Source organism: Uloborus diversus, chromosome 5, assembly GCF_026930045.1.
Source record: "Uloborus diversus isolate 005 chromosome 5, Udiv.v.3.1, whole genome shotgun sequence".
Lineage (NCBI taxonomy): Eukaryota > Metazoa > Arthropoda > Arachnida > Araneae > Uloboridae > Uloborus > Uloborus diversus.
Window position 1 is genome coordinate 168255784 of NC_072735.1, and position 18486 is coordinate 168274269.

General features: G+C 34.5%; 1 protein-coding gene across 1 annotated transcript in view; it reads right to left on the reverse strand.

Annotated features, from left to right (window-relative positions):
• The window catches only part of LOC129222623 (muscle calcium channel subunit alpha-1-like), a 201477-nt gene that overhangs the window by 46553 nt on the left and 136438 nt on the right, over nucleotides 1–18486 (reverse strand). Inside the window, exons 22-30 of the mRNA XM_054857148.1 lie at nucleotides 16830–16889; nucleotides 16613–16719; nucleotides 11704–11791; nucleotides 11244–11351; nucleotides 10408–10460; nucleotides 10142–10288; nucleotides 3875–4076; nucleotides 2661–2819; nucleotides 1366–1476 (exon numbers count right to left, since the gene is read on the reverse strand). Coding sequence (XP_054713123.1) covers nucleotides 1366–1476; nucleotides 2661–2819; nucleotides 3875–4076; nucleotides 10142–10288; nucleotides 10408–10460; nucleotides 11244–11351; nucleotides 11704–11791; nucleotides 16613–16719; nucleotides 16830–16889 — 1035 coding nt within the window. The remainder of the gene's footprint in view (nucleotides 1–1365; nucleotides 1477–2660; nucleotides 2820–3874; nucleotides 4077–10141; nucleotides 10289–10407; nucleotides 10461–11243; nucleotides 11352–11703; nucleotides 11792–16612; nucleotides 16720–16829; nucleotides 16890–18486) is intronic.

Consider the following 18486-nt stretch of genomic DNA (forward strand, 5'->3'; position numbering starts at 1 on the left):
TAAAGTCATTGGAAGGGAGGGGAGGAAAGTAATAAGAATGTCTAAAATAAAATTTTAACATCTTTATTAAAATGTGTGCATTTATCTACATTCAGTTGATCGTCACCGAAATTTTTTTTTTCTTGAAAGTGGAAAGGCGACAGATAATCCGCCAGCAGATTAATCGGGAGTTTATTGTATCATGTTTCCGAAATCAGGCATTACAGGCAAACTTATCCAGTGCACTACTGATAAGTCGCCTTTGAAAATTATTCTCTTGAATTTCTTCTATTACAGTGAAACCTTGATTTTACGTTTCTCAATCAAAGGACTGGGTTGAAATTAGCAAAATAAGGGAAATGCATTGAAATCAAAAATTAAAAAAAAAGTAAATGTAGTAAAGATAACTCTTTCAAAAGGTGCATTTTATTTTACGAAAAGAACAATATACATACCATTTTAGATAATTTAAACACATTTAGTTAAGAGTCCGGGCGTTTGGATTAAAAATAACGCGTAAAGTGGATTTCTTTTTAATCATTGATTTCAAAATACAGCATATTCCAAGATTGATTTTTTTTCTGGTTTTTATGAAGAAAAAATAGTCTTTCACTATTTGTAAGCTCTTGTTTACTGGCAGACGAAAAGTCCATTAAGTCGGCTACGGATGGATCAGTACAGTTTAAAATTCAGGAAATTTTTATGGTAAACATTACTGTAAAATGCAGTGTTTACAGAACAGAAAAAAATTAAAGTAAATTGCACCGAAAAAAGTAAACGATTGTAGGGCCGATTGATGCACCACGTGGCTTACAGTGCAAAGCACATAACACCGTATTTCTCTTCATGCGATGTGTCCCAGGTGGTCAGCAAAACCGCCTGCCAATGCGAACGTCACGAAATCGAACCTGCTGCTCACATATTGCGATTTTTAACTCTTGTTTATTCTACTGTAAAATAGGCTTTAACGGTAAAAGTTACTGACAACATGGATGGCAGTAACTTTTACCGTAGAATTTTAAGTTTTTCCTTTTATCAATGTAGCATTTCTGTTTTCATAGATTAATTTTACACAACGTGGATTATCTTTAAAAAAAGCACAAATAAAACACATTGTTTATTTCAGAACGTTTTTTTAAAACTTCACAAGGAAAAGGTTAAATGCGGGAAAATTCATGAGTAACAAACTTATGATGCGGACTAAATTAACATTATTAGTATACGGAAAAACTGGAACTTGATAAAAAACGTGAAATGTGAGGAAAACGTAGGTAAAGGAGACCTAAAATCGGGGATTCTTTGTATTTGACACATATACGTTTCGACAAGTAACTTATGAATTAATTATTTGTAGTTATGAAACAAAGAAAAAGAAAAAAAACTTACTTTGAATTTGAAGGCCATGAGCTTGAACACAAACTCCAGAGCAAACACAGTGGTGAAAACAATATTTAAAACGTCTAGCGTTTCGGTGTATAACTTTGGCTGGCCATAAAACTGTAACGGAAGAAAATCGCAATAAACACTTTGTAAAATCATTAAAAACAAGTAAAAAAAGAAAATTTTGACATCTTGAATTAAAATTCTGCTTTTTGTAAAAACGAGTGTGTATGTGTGTGACATGCTGCAAAGGCGATGGTCCAAAAATAAAACGACGCGGACTTCATTCAACGGTCAAGTGAAAATAATAAGCAATTCGCGATTGATCAATAGTAAGACGCTATATTTACACTCTGAATTAGATTGTTTCTATCAATTATCATCTAAGCTCAATTATTTAGCAAATGAGTATATAGAACTTGGCATATCTAACGGAACTCCCTACTAGCGTAAATTAAGAAGAAATAACGTCAAACGAAAATTTTTAAAAATGAGCTCATGTAACACGTTCGATTTTTTTTCTTCAGTCATGTAACAGAGACTGCTATGTGAAACTGGTGTCCAATAAGATAGTTTCCATTCATGCACAGCATTAAAGTTCTTACCGCAGATTAAAATTTTTAAGACGTGCTGTTGAGTTTAAGAGATAGTGTTATCTATACTAATAATATAAAGCTGAAGAGTTTGTGTGTATGTTTGAACGCGCTAATCTCAGAAACTACTAGTTCGAATTGAAAAATTCTTTTTGTGCTGAATAGTCCGTTTATTGAGGAAGGATATAGGCTATTTTTTTTAAAATCACATTGGCCAAATTATTTCTAATTGCAAATTAAATATTTAATTAATTGTTCATTTCTATGAATTCCTAATAGATGGCGGGGTAAGTTAACTCATCGACAGGGCACTGGCCGACAGTGTCACTAGCTGCGACACGGCTCGCGGCTCAGACGCTACACTATTGTGGGACTGTTGTGGTTAGCGAACTGATTTTTGAATGTTTTTTTTTTTCAATATTCAAGTACATAATTTGATTTTGCAGGAATTTTCTGTTGGGTTTTGTTCTCCTTATTTCTTCAATGTTTGTTTTCATTCTTTTTGTTGAAACTAGTTACTTATGTAAGTAAATAACTTGATTTGTCGTATTATTCAATTGTGATAGTTCTTTATAACGTTTTTATTGTAGTACTACCCAGCCGAAACCCGGGCAGCGCCAGGTAGTCGGCTTATAACCTAATAAAATGTCTTTTACTGCTCTTAATTCAGAGGAATAAGTGCTTGACTAAAATTTAAATTTTACTTACTTTCATCGCGAGCGTCAGGGTGTTTATCATGATGAGGACAAAAATGGTGTACTCAAAGTACTGCGACGTGACGAACCACCAAATGTTGTACTGTATTCTGGCTTTCGGAATGTACCTTCGGACAGGTTTGGCTTTCAAAGCGAATTCTATGCAGTTCCTCTGAAAAAAAAATTTACTTCAGAAGTAGGACATCTTACAGTTATTCTTGATTTTAAACGTCGTACTGTTGTTCTGAGGTGACGAAATTGTCCCCAGAAAGCAACAGTAAGATATATTAGGGTAGACGGGGCACGTTTACGCAGTGCCCCTTTTTCAAAACGAATTATAACTGGAGAGCCAACAGTCATAACAGATTGATGCTGGGCCCTAGCAAATATATTCACAAGTTCTTGAGCATCCGTCCAGCATCGGTGTAGCATGCAGAAAGAATAATCTGTTTTCTACCGAGTCGAGTAAATTTTGAGTTGAACGTTTTGAAGCTTATTGTGAATAAATAATACTTAGTTAAGAAAGAACAAATACGTAAAGATCAGCAGAATTTTATCCTTTTTTTGAGAATTGTGCTTGTATGAACTGAAATGTTGTTAAATATTTTTGCAAGTCAAAAATAACGTTTACGTTTTAACGTCTGAGAACCTTTACGCACGTTCTTTCTGTGTCTACTTCTAAACATGCCCTGACACTTTTTCTGCTCCAAACTATCTCAAAACCTTCTAGTATTTTCAAGCTATTTAGTTTTGAAAATCATCATTTAATTTTTAATTGAGTGACAAATTCGTACCTTATAGCTTACAACACTGTAGTGCTGTCTTCATGCAGGTCCTGTTTTTACTTTTTACACTATTCAGTCTGTAATAAATTTGCTTCATTTTAACAATGGTAAGACATTATGTTCAACATACTTACAGAACCACGTTTGGTGTCAAAATGAGTATGCGCAAACGTGCCCCGTGTCCGGGGCTAGTTTACCCAACCGACTTGGATTCAAAAATTTTTTTTTAACGGTTAAAAATACAAACTGAGCAACGGCTGAATATACCAATTTTGACTGCATTAACTGCTTCATCAAACTGCAACGTCGACAATTTTTTAAGTTAAAACAAAAATTTTTTAAAAATCATTGAACGAAATCCTTGTATTAGTGCCCCTGTCCACCCTACTGTATTCCTGGGATTATATTTCTTACGCTTGATCTCATACGACGACATGCTCACCTGATTCTTGTCCAGCTCGCAATTTTTGTATTCTTGCTCTCCCTCGTTCTGAAAGGTGACGATGACAAAACCTACGAAAATGTTGACCATGAAAAAGGCGATGATGATGATATATATAATGAAGAAGATAGCTACCATGGGTCGGTAATTATGATAAGGCCCCTCATCTTCAGCACGGGAATCGATGGCCACATATAACAGTCTGGAAAGAAGAGAAAAATTGTATGAAAGAAAATAAAAAATAAAGTAATAGTTTAAAAAACTAAAAAAAAAAACACGCTTTAGTAGCAAAATGAACTAAAAAGTTAAAAATAACCTTTGGATGACAAGCATATAAAGTAATTGACCAAACACTTAATTTTACTGTAATAGGAAAATAGCGTGGGGGGCTTCTTATCAGTTCTCTTAAATTTCTTCTATTTGTTATCCATGCAAAAAATGTAAATAGGCAGCCCCCCACGCGTTTCTTTCATTCCACTAAAATTAAGTGTTTGGTCAATTACTTTATATACTTGTCATCCAAAGATTATTTTCAACTTTTTAGTTCATTTTGCTACAAAAGCGTGTTTTTTTAGTTTTTTAAACTATTATTTTTTCAAATAAGATTTCGATACTAAATATTGCTAAGACTTGTAATTCTTAAATGAAATATTTATGCATGTGTTCGATATTTATAATAGAATGTATCTTAGTATTTTATTGCATTATTTGCATCAGACATTTTGAATGCTTTCTGGTAAATTCATGTGCAAACATTGTTACACTCCACAGCTCTGATTTGCACGTTGTAAGTAATTCTAATAAGCCTCTGGTTATTTGTCCAAAGGAAAGTTGGACCCACAAACATACAAGTTAAGCTAATAAAAGCGTGTTAATTCGAATAAACTAATAACTTACCGTTAGTAAATTAATTTGATTATAGAATATTGCATTGTCGTCGGGTCTGAGGTTGCATTCCAAATTTTAAAAGAATCCGATCACAAAAAGTGAGCGAAAATTGAGTTGCAAGACTATAAATTTAATTTCGGTGTAGACGGGATTAGAAGGCACGCCCAATGATTGCCCGAGGTGGACGTCAGCGAAGACCCGCGCCATAGACCGCTCGGCCACGAACGCTCATAAAGTGGTGGAATGTACTAACAGTAATAAGCCACTAACTCTAAGTCCAAAGGAGAATTACTCACAAGCATACAATGAAGCGTGTTCAAAATACCTTGAATCTCTGCTTTCGATAAATCAAAGGCATTGCAATTAAATACAGTAAACAAATTGCTGCACAATTACCGCGGATAATAAAAATCGCGGATAAACCGCCGAAAGGCTAAAATACAGGACAAAGAAGGTAGAATTGTCCATCCTCAAAAGCTTGGCTGTATTGATACATGATACCTTGTACAAACTAAAAATTTGTGAAGTACAGAAAAAGGGTTTTGTATTTTTGCGCAACAGAATTTAAAATCAATAAAGGACAAGTGTATATGTACGACAAATAAAGCGCAAAAAAAAAAAAAAGTGTGAAACAAAAACAACAAAGTTTAAATTTCCACTTTTTCAAAAAAAAAAAAAAAAAACCCGCAGCCTTTGGTTGATGCTGCGAAATCTTATGTTCATAATTATTGATTGACTCGCGGATAATCTGTTCGCGGATAATCGAGAGTTTACTGACCAGTAAATGAACCCTTAAGTGCTATTTCATTTTTAAAAATTCATAACATCGTTTAAAAGTGCGGATTATGCTACATGGCAGTTAAAATATTTTCGATTAAAATTGTAATTATTTATTGAAATTTGGGAGAACGTTTATAATTCTGTACCACGTTTTTTGGGAGGTTAAAAGGAAGTGCCCCAGCCCATCAAATGAGCACCTCAAAAAGTGAATAAAACGAAGATTTTCTTTTCTTTTCTTTTTTTTTCTGGAAATGTATAGAAGGAAGTGACAACTGCCAATTCATCGTAGAAAAATGTTTTAAAACCTTATTTTTTTCAAAAGACTTACGAGCTGTTCACTCACTGGTCGATCAATCCTACTTAGTAGGAAGAATTTATTTGTCCATTAGCCCTCTCATTGCTCAATTTTCTAAATGAAGTCGTTTAAAAATATGCATGTTCTTTATGTATCTATATATACAGTGGCTCCCAAAAGTGTTCGTACACCTTGAAATTTTGTAGTAAAACCAAAATAACGCAAAACTGAATTCGAATATGAAGTCCAATTTTTTTTTTCATACCATACCTATGCCATTCTGAATAAAATCCAGTAGTTTTTTTTCAAAATATTGCCAGATTTTATTTTTGAAATTTGCAAAAAGACGAAGAGAAGGAGAAAAAATACGCCACAAAAGTAATCTACAACTGAAATATTTTCGAATAAATTCATGATTAAAAATTATCATATGTGTTTTTTTTATTATTTTTGCATTGTAATGACACTGTAAAGTCATTTGCCTTTAATTTTTTGTCTATTTATTCCCTAATGTTCTGCTTATTTTAAAATGGCAGGTACGCGTAGAAAACAACGAACACGATTCGAAATTTGATTTTTTTCCCTTACAGTAGCCATAAATTGGTTTGAAATGTCTCTAAATTAGGTAATTTATACCATTCTATAGTGAAGTGCTTGATAAAATGCTTTAAAGGCAAGAATCGGATCGAAAACGAGGCAAGAAAAGGTCAACTGGCAAAGTTAACAAAGCGTGATCGGAGGTTTGCGGTTAAAAAAATTATGAAAAATACACATTTGAGCGCTGAAAGAGTTTTAGCAGAATTGAATGAAACATTTTACTTTTAATTTTCACCTAAAATTGTTCGCCAAGTTCTCTGATTAGCTGGATTAAAGGAGACCTATTCCTGCAGAAATTTTCTTGTAACAGTAAACTTACGCTTTCCGTCGTAATATCAATGATAAATAAGCTCAAAACGTTTTGAAACAACGTCTTACTCATAGATGAAAATAATTTCAACATTTTGGGTTAAATTGTTGTATAATTGTAAATAGAAGAAAAAATGAGGAATTTCATCTTAAGAGCTTAGTTGGATCAGTTAATCAGGACGGTGAAGGTGTTCTAGTGTGCGGGTGCATTACAGCATCAGGACTTGGAAATTTGGAATTTTTTGATGAAATAATGAATCATGCTGTTTATTTAAATATTTTAAAAAACAATTTTAAACTATTAGCCCAAAATTTGGTAATCGGAAACAACTTTGTTTTTATCAAGATAAACGATAAGAAGCACACGTTTGCGTTTGGGGGCCTCAAAAATTGTCCTTAAGCTTAGAAATATCTCCTCAATTCCCAGATTTAAACTTAATGGAACATATCTGGTAGCTAGATTACGAAAATACACCAATAAAACGAAATTCGAACTAGAAACAGTAAGACTCGAAGTGTGACTGAACACTTACTCAGAAATTGCACAAAAAAAGAAAGAAAAAACAATGAAATCTATTCCCAGACGTTTAAAAGTTGTTGTTGATACTGCATGATATTCTACTAAATAACTTTGTATAAAAGTATATTATTTACTAATTTTTTGACATTTTTTCAAAGTGTACGAAGACTTTTGTAAGATAAAATTTCCCGCAATTTTTGGTTTTTGATTTTTTAAAAATTATGTTTTAATGTTTTATTAAAAATTTTCATGTAGTTTTGTTAAAAATAGATCATAGATCTTGTAATAAAATACCTGTTTCGAAAGATTAATTCTAACCAATGGATAATGGCCTATTTCATTGAAAGTCGTAGGTGTACGAACAACTTTTAGGAGCCACTGTATATATAAAACAATATAAAATATAATTACTAGACTGACACACATTGTGTTAAGAATTACGCTTCAAGGTTTAAAAGCAGGTCCTACATCACGTTCTTCATACTAAATTTGCGGTATATTACGATTTTTGGTCCAGTTTTTCGAGCAACAAATAAGCAATTATTATTGACCCTCTTTCTTTGTTAAATTAGATGGTATGTGACTTGCAAAATAGAAGTGTAAATACTTCTGGAAATGTATGTCTGATACTTAAAGGATGAAATAGCTGAACAAGGTTTTCAAATTACGACACGCACATGGAAATCACGGGCCAAGCAAATTTTGCTACTTCTGCCTTGCCTTTGGAAATCGCGTGATACGCAGCGAAAGGGTTAAGCAGTAAACGACGTGTCATACGCACGAAAACATGCGTTAGTCCGCAAATCGTCAATGACGTGCAGTGAAGCAGAGCAATTAACACATAAATAAAAATGTCGGGGTTGGCACGTTAGTTTATGAGAAATGCTTTATACCGTTAACTGTCCCAGACTGATTTCAAAGATACCATACCTTTAAAGATTATTAATAAAGAAATTTAGTGTTTACAAACAACTGAATTTTGACACCAGTAAATTTAGTTACATTCTTTTAGATAGAAAATTTTATACTTTAGAGGATACAACTCTTTTTTTTTCCTATTTTTATGAGGCACTGAATACTGAAAGTCTCAGAGTTGCAAGTAGACTTTTGGTATGCACACATCAAAGAATTTCTTGCCAACCTAATTGGTTAAAAGTAATTGCATGTCAAACAGTTTGCTCAATCCACTACGGCACGAGTGTTACAGCCTTACGTATACATTTGTTTTTTATTACTGGAATTTAAAATGATGGTTTTTTAACTCCAACACATTTAAAATCATACCATTATGCTTGGTAATATAAAGTATGAAGTATCTAAAAACATAATTTTGTATGCTTAAAAAGTAATGATTAGCACGTGTTGCGGGTATGACTTCACAGTCATATTCGTAACACGTACAAATCATTACTTTTTTAATGCAATGTTTTTTTTAGAAAGTTGATACTGATACATAATGAATCATTATATTCAAGTATCTAGAAGTTGTCACACCCGTCCAAATGGATTGAGTAATTTTCATTTTTGGAGGAGTGTGCTAAAATGTCCAATTTACCAGCAGCAATAACGTACGCAAATCAATTACACGATAGGGAGATTGAAACTTACAAAAACCTGTCTACTTTTCTTTTCACAGTATTAGCTCTCGTAAATAACAGGGGTGTTTTTCAAACTGAACTGTGTTCTCCAGTGACCAAGAGCTCAAGTATCCCTGAACTTCTCAAATAGCTCGATCTTGAGGTTATGAATGAGATTCCCGGAGATGCTATCAAAATCTACATCGATGGTACTGTCTTCAGAAGTAAACTTACTGCTAGTGAAGTAGAGCTAAAAGCTAGTCTGGAAGATAAGCGCTGTTGTAAAGGTGTGGGAACTGTCGCACAATAAGTGTGCAGTCTAACATAAAAATGATTGAAGTGGAGAGGGAGACAAAGCCACTTTCAATTCCTCAATCTGATTTCCTCGAAGCAGTTAATACATCCGGACCGTTTATAACTTCACACGTTGATATTCAAGGAATTGACGTAGCAGATAAACTTGCAAAGGGCGATTCAGAGGCTCTGACTACCCCGCTCCTGTCAGGACATTCAATGAAATCTTCTCAATCAGAGAAACTAACTAAGAGCAAGCTTAAGTGGCTGGCTCGTCCAGGAAATGATATGTATTAGAGATGGAGTCCAGGCGGTTCTTTAGGCCAACTTAAGAATAAAGATCTCAGACTGCTTTATCAAAATTTGCTTGTGGCCATTTGAGGAGACTTTCTTTTTATGGAGGGCTTTAGATTTTCCGTTTTGCAATAAATGTGTTTCTGATACTGATTCACCAGAGAACGTTTTGGACTACCACTCCAAAACACCATTGACCATTCAAATAGAGTCTCCATTTTTTCTGAACTTATTGAGAATTTATAACCTCATGGAACAAGGCTAGCTGCTGCTCGACCAAGAGGATATGAAACAACAAACAAGAGCACATTTTAAAATGGTTCTTTCTTTACAGGTGACAACTTTTGGACGGGAACATGGTTTGTCAGTACGATTTTTACAAAATGATATGATACTTCATTAAACAACCACCATGGTTAAAGGGGATACCCTTCCCCTCCTAAAATAAAGCGCACTACACATTCTATTTCATTTAAAATTTTCAAACTACAGATAGATTAAAATTCTGTCAATTTCTTATTACTGTTTAGATGCGGCTGCAGAGAAAATGCAGTAGAAGAAAGAATAATCCTTTTTGGAACCGCGAGAAGAGCTCAAAGAAGACCAATCATTTTCCTCATTGTCACGTGCCAGGTCTTTGCATTGACTTTGGCGAGATAGTTCATTTATTGGTTGTGTTTTATATCATTCTTAGAGCACTTTCTAGTACTTACTGAGGCCATCCTTCAAAAGTGGATACTGTAAAAAGTGTGAGCATGGCTTTGGCAACATCGTCAAAATTGAACTTGTACCTTTCCCACTTCCTATCTTCCGCTATGGGTTTCGTGATATCACCACCTTGGTAGATGATGTACTGGCCCCTGAAACGAAACAAATCATAGATAATAGGCATATTGGGGAACACGAAAAGAATAAAACGATGTATCTATTCCGAAACAGAAAAATGGAATTAGAGTTTTGAATTTGAAGACACACTTACTGGCAGTCCTTTTCAAACAGTTTTGAGCCGTCATTGCAAGCGAAAAATTTTCCCTGTAAATATAGTACGCTTCAGAAACACAATTTCAAAAAAAAAAAAAAAAGTTAGAAAAAAAAAGAAAAAGAAGGAAAAAGGAAGAAAAAGCAGCAAAGGGAAGAAGTTTTAATTGACGCAATTTGGGTAGTTTTTCTAATGTGGAGGCACTTAGCCTTTTCAGCATTCGACCTTTTCAATTGAACGATAGTGATGGCTATTTGCAAAGAGCCACCGAGAAGAGGGCCCCTTAAAACAGCCAAAGAAATATAAGTTATCGCTTTTGTTGCTATTTACCGTCGAGAAGGGCTTAGACCAATAGCTTATCCTGCGCCATTTTATGCCATAACGGAATCGACAAGACAAAACTCCTCGAGTGAAAGTAATATTACGCACGAAAGCAATTTCAGTCAATTAATAGAAGGTTACAAAAATGTGGAGTAAGAAATGGATGGTAAGTATGGATCACTAAGCTACTCACAAATAAATTGTGGGTTCAGAATCCCTCCGACAAAGACTTCACCCCCGTCGCATTCTACGTTAACTCAGAATTATAAAAAGGATGAAAAGATTTTCATAGTCATCTGCTAAAGAAACTGGTGCAGTATTTCATCTTGAATCACTAACTACAGTTACACGTAAAGTTGTAAGGGATCGAATTTTATCAATTTCTTAGGACGAAACTATTGTCTTGTTTGATTAGGCTTTCATCAAATGTTTAAACAGGAATTCATCATAAGTTCATTGATTACAACTGTTGCCAGCATTTATCTAATAATAAAAGATAGAAACCAACTGCTTACCTTGAATAATTGCACCCCAATGACACCAAACATAAAATTCAATAAAAACGTCACTAACATGATGTTTCCGATAGTTTTGACAGCTACAATGACACACTGGACGACATGCTGCGAGAAACAATTCACACCTCATTAGAAAAGAATATATATATATTTAAAGATAAGACAAAAAAAAAAAAAAAAAAAAACGCTTTTATTTTCCATGAGTGTATGAACTAGATTGTATGAACGTCCTAGATTTCTTTAAAGAAGATTTTAAAATTATTTCTGCGAAAGAGTGTTCTTATTTTCAATTAAAAGACAATTATTTGAAACATGAGAGTATCATTTCAAAACAGAAAGGAAAATGATATTCTCAATGGAGTATGTTAACCAGATGATCATTAAATGGAGAAGAATTAAGTGATTTGACATTGCAAAAAAATTTATGCATCTAAATGAATAGGAAAAAAAAACTTACTTTTAAACCTTTGGCACGATTAATAGCTCTAAGTGGACGCAAGACCCTCAAGACACGAAGAATCTTCACTACAGAAATGGCTCCGTTACTATTTGGAAAAGGAGAAATCCACTCAGAACAAGAAGAATCAAGAATAAGGCGTGCATTAACAGTTTAATGTAAGACACTCTGTCATATTGAAACTTTCCCCAGGGACTCCCATCTGGTAAGTCACTGCGTGACAGGCACAATGGACCCTCGGGGGCGATGTCATATTGAAACGATAACTTTATGTAACACACTCTGTCATATGGAAATAATAATTTTTTGTAAGACACTGTCATATTGAAACTTTCCCGAAGGATTCCAATCTGGTAAGTCACTGCGTGACAGGCACAGAGAATCCTCGGGAGCAATGTCATATTGAAATAATATTTTTTTTTTGTAAGACACTGTGTCAGATTGAAATAATTTTTTAGTAAGACACTCTGTCACATCGAAATTTTCCTGAGGGGCTCCCATCCATTAAGTCACTGCGTGACAGGCACAGGGGACCCACGGGGGTGATGTCATATTGAAACAATAACTTTATGTAAGACACTCTGTCATATTGAAATAATAATTTTTTGTACGACACTGTCATATTGAAACTTTCCCGAAGGACTCCCATCTGGTAAGTGACTACGTGACAAGCAAAGGGGACCCTAGGGGGCGATGTCATATTGAAAAAATAATTTTATGTAAGACACGCTGCTATATTGAGGGGAAAAAAACAAGCAATTAAGGAAATTGAAAAAAGTACTTGAAACTTAATTAACTTAGTTAAAAATAACGTTACTAAATTTTTATCGTTTTGAATCCAAGGGGGGGGGGGGGGAAGAAACATATATCGCTTCTTCATCAATGTGTTCGTCATGAGTAAGCATTCAAAATTACCTCCACTATTCTCCAAACCCTGAACATCACCTGATTGCATCATTAATAATAACATATGTTACGTTTTCCGGACAAATGGTTTTGATTTGTACATGTAGCATGTTCAATGTAAATGGATTTTTATCCAAACGAGCTGATGTGTGCATCACATGACTTCCTTTTACACCAATTTAATGTTATTTCTCTATTATTGCAATTTTAATGTGCTTCTCTCTCTAACTCTCTAAATATCACCAACAATGATCACATTGAAACCAGATTTAAAAAAAAAATTAAATCGCCAAATTTGTAGCCAAGCTGAGGACAAAACTTGACGACCAAAAGACTGGCGATTTTTCGCCAAGTGTCCGCCAAATTATAATACCACTTGAGTTTGCATCGAAATTAATAATGAAATGCCTCCAAAAAGGTGCAACAGACCCCTTTAGAAACACCCGAATGCAACCAAAAGAGAAGGTGCACAACTAGGCCTCACTAGGAGTCTACATACAAAATTTCAACTTTCTAGGACATACCGTTCTTGAGTTATGCAACATACATACACACATACGTACATACGCACATACATACGTACATACAGACCTCACGAGAAAACTCGTTGTAATTAACTCGGGGAAACTTCAAAATGGATATTTCGGGCGTCTATACGTTCTCTAGGTACATATGTACGTGTGGTAGGGTCGAAAAAAAAAAAAAAACTCAACATTCATTTGGGGGTGAGCAAAATGCAAATTAAGGCCGATTTTTGAGAGAAAATTTTTTCGCGAATACAATACTTCCTTTTTTTTGTAAAAGGAAGTAAAAAAGCATTTTTCAGATTTCCCCATAGGGTGAAATCGAGTGTGAAAAAATCTGCAGACCGAACAAGTTATTTATAGATCACTTTTCAACTTAAAGATTACAGGTGAGCTGCTCGACAGAACAAGTCTCAACAAAATCCTTAATCATTTAATTACTTCTTGACAAAAAACGAACACAGAAAGTAAATAATTTTCATAAAAATAATAAATTTGTCTCAATTTGCTTTCCAAGTTCAATATGATCCCACACACAGGTTCATTTTCCCGAAAATAAATAAAAAAGTATTACTTGTAGAAAAAAGAAATGATAACGGATGTGTAGATAACACTACGCAACAAAAAAGAACTTTTTGTCTGCATCCTGATTTTAAATAGTCAATTTCTACCAATTTTGGGTGGACAAATACGAATTTGGTAGTGGTTTTTTAATTAGCTCTTGTTTTCAAGATACATAAAAGCTCACTGGAGAAAGATGCACAGCAAGCACACATTGATTTAAACTTAATGTTACAAAGAAAAAAAAAAAAAAAACCTCTGCAATAAATGTTATAGGTCCTGTTTTATTATTTGCTTATTTTTCGTAAAGCAATTGTTGCTTTTGGCGCGTATTGCTGTCAACACTTCATTTTTTATTGCTTTTTGTACGTCAAAGAAAGATCATCTCTTGTAAAAGTTTAGCAGCATTTGGTGAGCACTAACTGGGCCTAATGACTATGACATATGCGTTCCATTGTAATGATATCTTGGTGAAACCTTTATTCATGCTCAAAGCTTAAGTTTTTAAGCAAAATATTTAGGAAGAAATGAACAAAATCGAGTTTCAGAGACACATAATTCATCAATGGTCACAGAACTTCTGTAAGGATTGTTTAACTAACTGTTTTTAGTTCTCGTTTTCTTTGCTGCTTAGAAATACTTGTAATACACCCATAAAGGCCTCTTGGATGTTTTTTTTCTCCCCTCGCGATTTCTTTTTAAAAAACACTGATTTTTATAATTGCGTGTATTTGAAGTGCCGTCAAAAATTTTCTCCTTCACCTTAGCTTCAATATATCTTGGAAATTTCCGTCTAAGGAATTTTAAAATTGTCTTTGTTCACAGCTTTCACGAAGTTCTTCATTATTCCCAGCAGAATGAGCATGGGGGAAGCAGAAATGGGTGGATCTACTAGAGGCTGATTTTGGGCATTTCTCTTCCCAGAATTTAAATTTCTTGAAGATCATTTCGGTTTTAGGTAGTGAGATTTTCTAACAGGTGTCGAAGTTTAGTACACAGTCAGTCCCATAGGGGGGGGGTCTATCTGTCAGGGAAAAAGAGCATTAGTGAGAATTCACCATCTTAGTTGACTCTGTATCTTGAAAATCTCAGCTCCTTATGATAATTTTCGTGTTTAGAGAGGCAAAATATTTCGGAAATAGCCATTTTTGTGCCGGATGCATTTTTGGTGTTGAGTAGTGTAATTAACCGACGAAATATGAAAATTCTTCCTTAAAGTATTTCAAATACGTTTGACAACAAACAAGCAGGTAAATATACTTCTGAAAACGCTCATTTATCAATTATCTTAGTATTTTGCAAGGGGAAATTTCATTTTATACATTTTGTCATATGTATGTGGATTTTTTAAGTTTTAACTTAAACGCATGCAAAGTTCAATCCCTATAAGTAATCTATCATTGAAAATTCTTCGTAAATCATGTGGCATAGAAGCACATATCAAGCTACTAGTATCATCTCTTTTCACCCGCCCTCCCCCAAAACAGGGGGAAAAAAAGAGAGATTCTTCTACCATTTGTACTAATCATTATTAATCATTCAACTTTTAATACGAGCAAGTAACACTAACAACGAATTAATTTGTATGAACGTACAGAGTGACCATAATAAAACGACCCAACTCTCAAGTTGTCCAGCAACGAAACTACTGCTCAAAAATTAACAAAATTTAAACAAATTAAAAAAAAAATAGTTGACCGCCGTAGACCGTTTTTAATGAAATACATCACTCCCTGCTTATCAAGCCTGAATCCATCTGACTTTTAGCTATGGAAGCATTTTAAACATCTCTTAATTCGTGAAACTTTACCTGATCCTAAATACAACATACCATGACATGTTCGTAGCACTTCAAAGAGCATACTGCGGTCTACTGTAGAACATGCTATCTCACGATTCCAGAAGATAGACGAAAATAATAGCCGTTATATCGAACATGTTTTGATGTAATAATTGTTTTCAAACCATCGTAAATCCTCATATGTATAGTAGCCAATGATCGAGTAACCCGCGAGTATCAACAATGAAACTCGCGCCACGGCATGATAGTTTGACAATATATTTCGGTAATGCTTAACATGTAGGGAAAGGCTTTATCGTGACAAGACTGATCTCGATCCGGTAACTTAACTGTTTTACTGGCAAGACTACCATTTTAGGGGAATGAAGAAACAAAAAAGTGGTCAACAATGAACGCTACATACTGGAGTTGAGGGTTCATCCACTGGAGTTAGGGTTGCTTTATAAACTATCAAAATATCACCAAACAGGCAATGGCTTCGTTCAAATGTAGAAGCAATTTTCACTCGTCATACTTTGACGGGCGATTTTCTTGTTTTTATCTTTACTAATAATAAAGCTCAAAGTCTCTGTCTGGAGGATGTCTTGATGTCTGGATCTCTGTGACGCGCAAAGCGCCTATACCGTTCGGCCGATTTTCATGAAATTTGGCACAAAGTTAGTTTGTAGCACGGGGCAATTTTTCGAAAATTCGATTTTGTTCTTTTTCTATTTCAATTTTAAGAACATTTTCCAGAGCAAAATTATCATGAGATGGACGAGTAAATTACGAAATTATCATGACGTGGAATGGGAGAGCGAATGAACATAGCCAATTGGCGAGAAATTCGTCATCCATGATTTGTAAATATACAGGCGAACCGAATGACCTTTTAATTTTCAACTACGGGCAAAGCCGTGCGGGTACCACTAGTTTATTATAAATGTGTAACTCATAAATATGCGCTCTCTAATGGCGAAATTTTGAACTAGTTTGTGAAGAAATTCCCAGTCCTTCATTATGCTGTACACATAATTTCGCGAATTTCGGAGCAATAGCGTCGCTGGCCAATTTTGAAGTCGAGTCGTTTAATCATGGACACCCTAAAAAAGAAGCATATTATCGAAAGAATACTTACTCGAAGCCAAAAGATATCAGGGACACACACACTACAAGTATATCTAAAATATTAAAAGCACTCCGACAAAAGGAGCCTTTGTGTAGGATAAGACCAAAAGTGATTGCCTGAAAGAAAAGAAAGCAAAATCCTATTAACTTCCACTGATCGTTCCGAATCCATTTTCATGAAATACGAGTAAAAATCAAAAATAAATTCTGGTTTCGGTAAAACTTACCTTCAGCGTGATTTCAATGGTAAACACAGATGTAAAAAAGATGTCAAAATAGTTCAATATCTGAAAAGAAATATCATATAGTTATTTGAAAAATATTTTCTTCTATTTCCAACGGTTTTTATTTCGTTTGAGTAAAACGGTAGGTGAACAAGTAAGAATGATTGTGGTGTGAGGGGCCGTCCAAAAATGATGTTACATTTTGAAGGGAGGGGGGTTCGTAGCATTGTGACAGTTTATGACAAAAGGCAGAAAGGTGGTAGCTAGAAGAATAACATCACGTGTTTTTTAAATGCCAATATGCTTATAAAAAAAAACAGCTTGACATTTAACAAAGAGGGGGGTGGGGTCAAATCTTTTGGGAAAAAATGTGACATTTATAGACTGCTGGTGGCGAAATTTCGATTTTTTGTTTTCATTTTTTTTATTATTATACACGCAAACAAATTCCTATCCTTGAGTTGTGTTGTACAAGAAACTACGTTAATTTCTGAGCGGTAGTTTCGCCGCAAGACTTTAAAGTACGATCGCTTAATTATGGACACCCTGTATTTCGGGGACAGCTTCCCCACTAACCCTCACCACTCTCGTTCTAACCACGACATTAGTAATCACTGACACATTAAAGCAGCAATAAAACTATCTGAGTAAGTCCTTCTAAACTCTATTTGACCATTAGGCAGTTGAAAACTTGTGAAAGAAATTCACAAGTGGATGAGAATTTTTTTTTTTAATGAAGCATTTCTGCAGTAAATTTACGATCGATAAAGGCACCATCTTATTTAAATTTTAATATACACTTTCAAGGTTATTCTATTCTAGGATTCGCACATAAATCAGAAATTCCGCCATAACAGAAAGTCGCGCGACCCGGTCTTATTTGAACTGCTACCAAGCCAAGAAATCGCTTCAAATTGGTTGCAACATTTCATAAGCTAGAAATTATTCCCCAACAGTAAATCACTCCAATCGAGTTGTGGTAATATGTAAGTCTGAAATATCACTGAGACGCCGAGTGAAATCTAACTAGTTACAATACCACCTAAGCACCAAATATCCTTGAGCAGGAAGACACGAAAGAAAGTTTCGTGATGGTCATATAACTAGTTGACTTCGGAAATTTAGTGAGCATGAAAAATAATTAAAAAACATTAGGGTTTTTTAACCCCTTATCATACAATGACGTCTCAGAGAAGTTTAACAGTCTATAAAATCGCCTGACGTCGAAGAGACGTCAGTCCACAATGGCACATAAAATAAATAACGTTTCTAATACGTCATTGAATGTCAAGGAGTTAAAGTTAAGGTAGGCATACCAATAGTGGCCAGTGCTTCAGTGTAGTGGCCACGTCAAGATTTATATTTGAAAAAATAGGGTTCCTAGTCTCCCAATGGATTCAAAAGTGCATAAAACGTGCAGGAGGTCACCTCCTGCACGTTTAATGGAGATATTACCTTCACCTTTAAATCCATTGGGAAACCTGGAATAATATTTTTTCAAATATAAACCTTAAATTGGCCACTACTGAAGCACGATTAAGCACTGGCCACTACTGATGTGCTTACCTTACTGCTAAGCTATCGTATCTTTAACAGATTTATTAGTCTGTTAAAGGGTTTAGGAAAAGACAATTGAGCAACATTAGAGCTCATTTTAAAG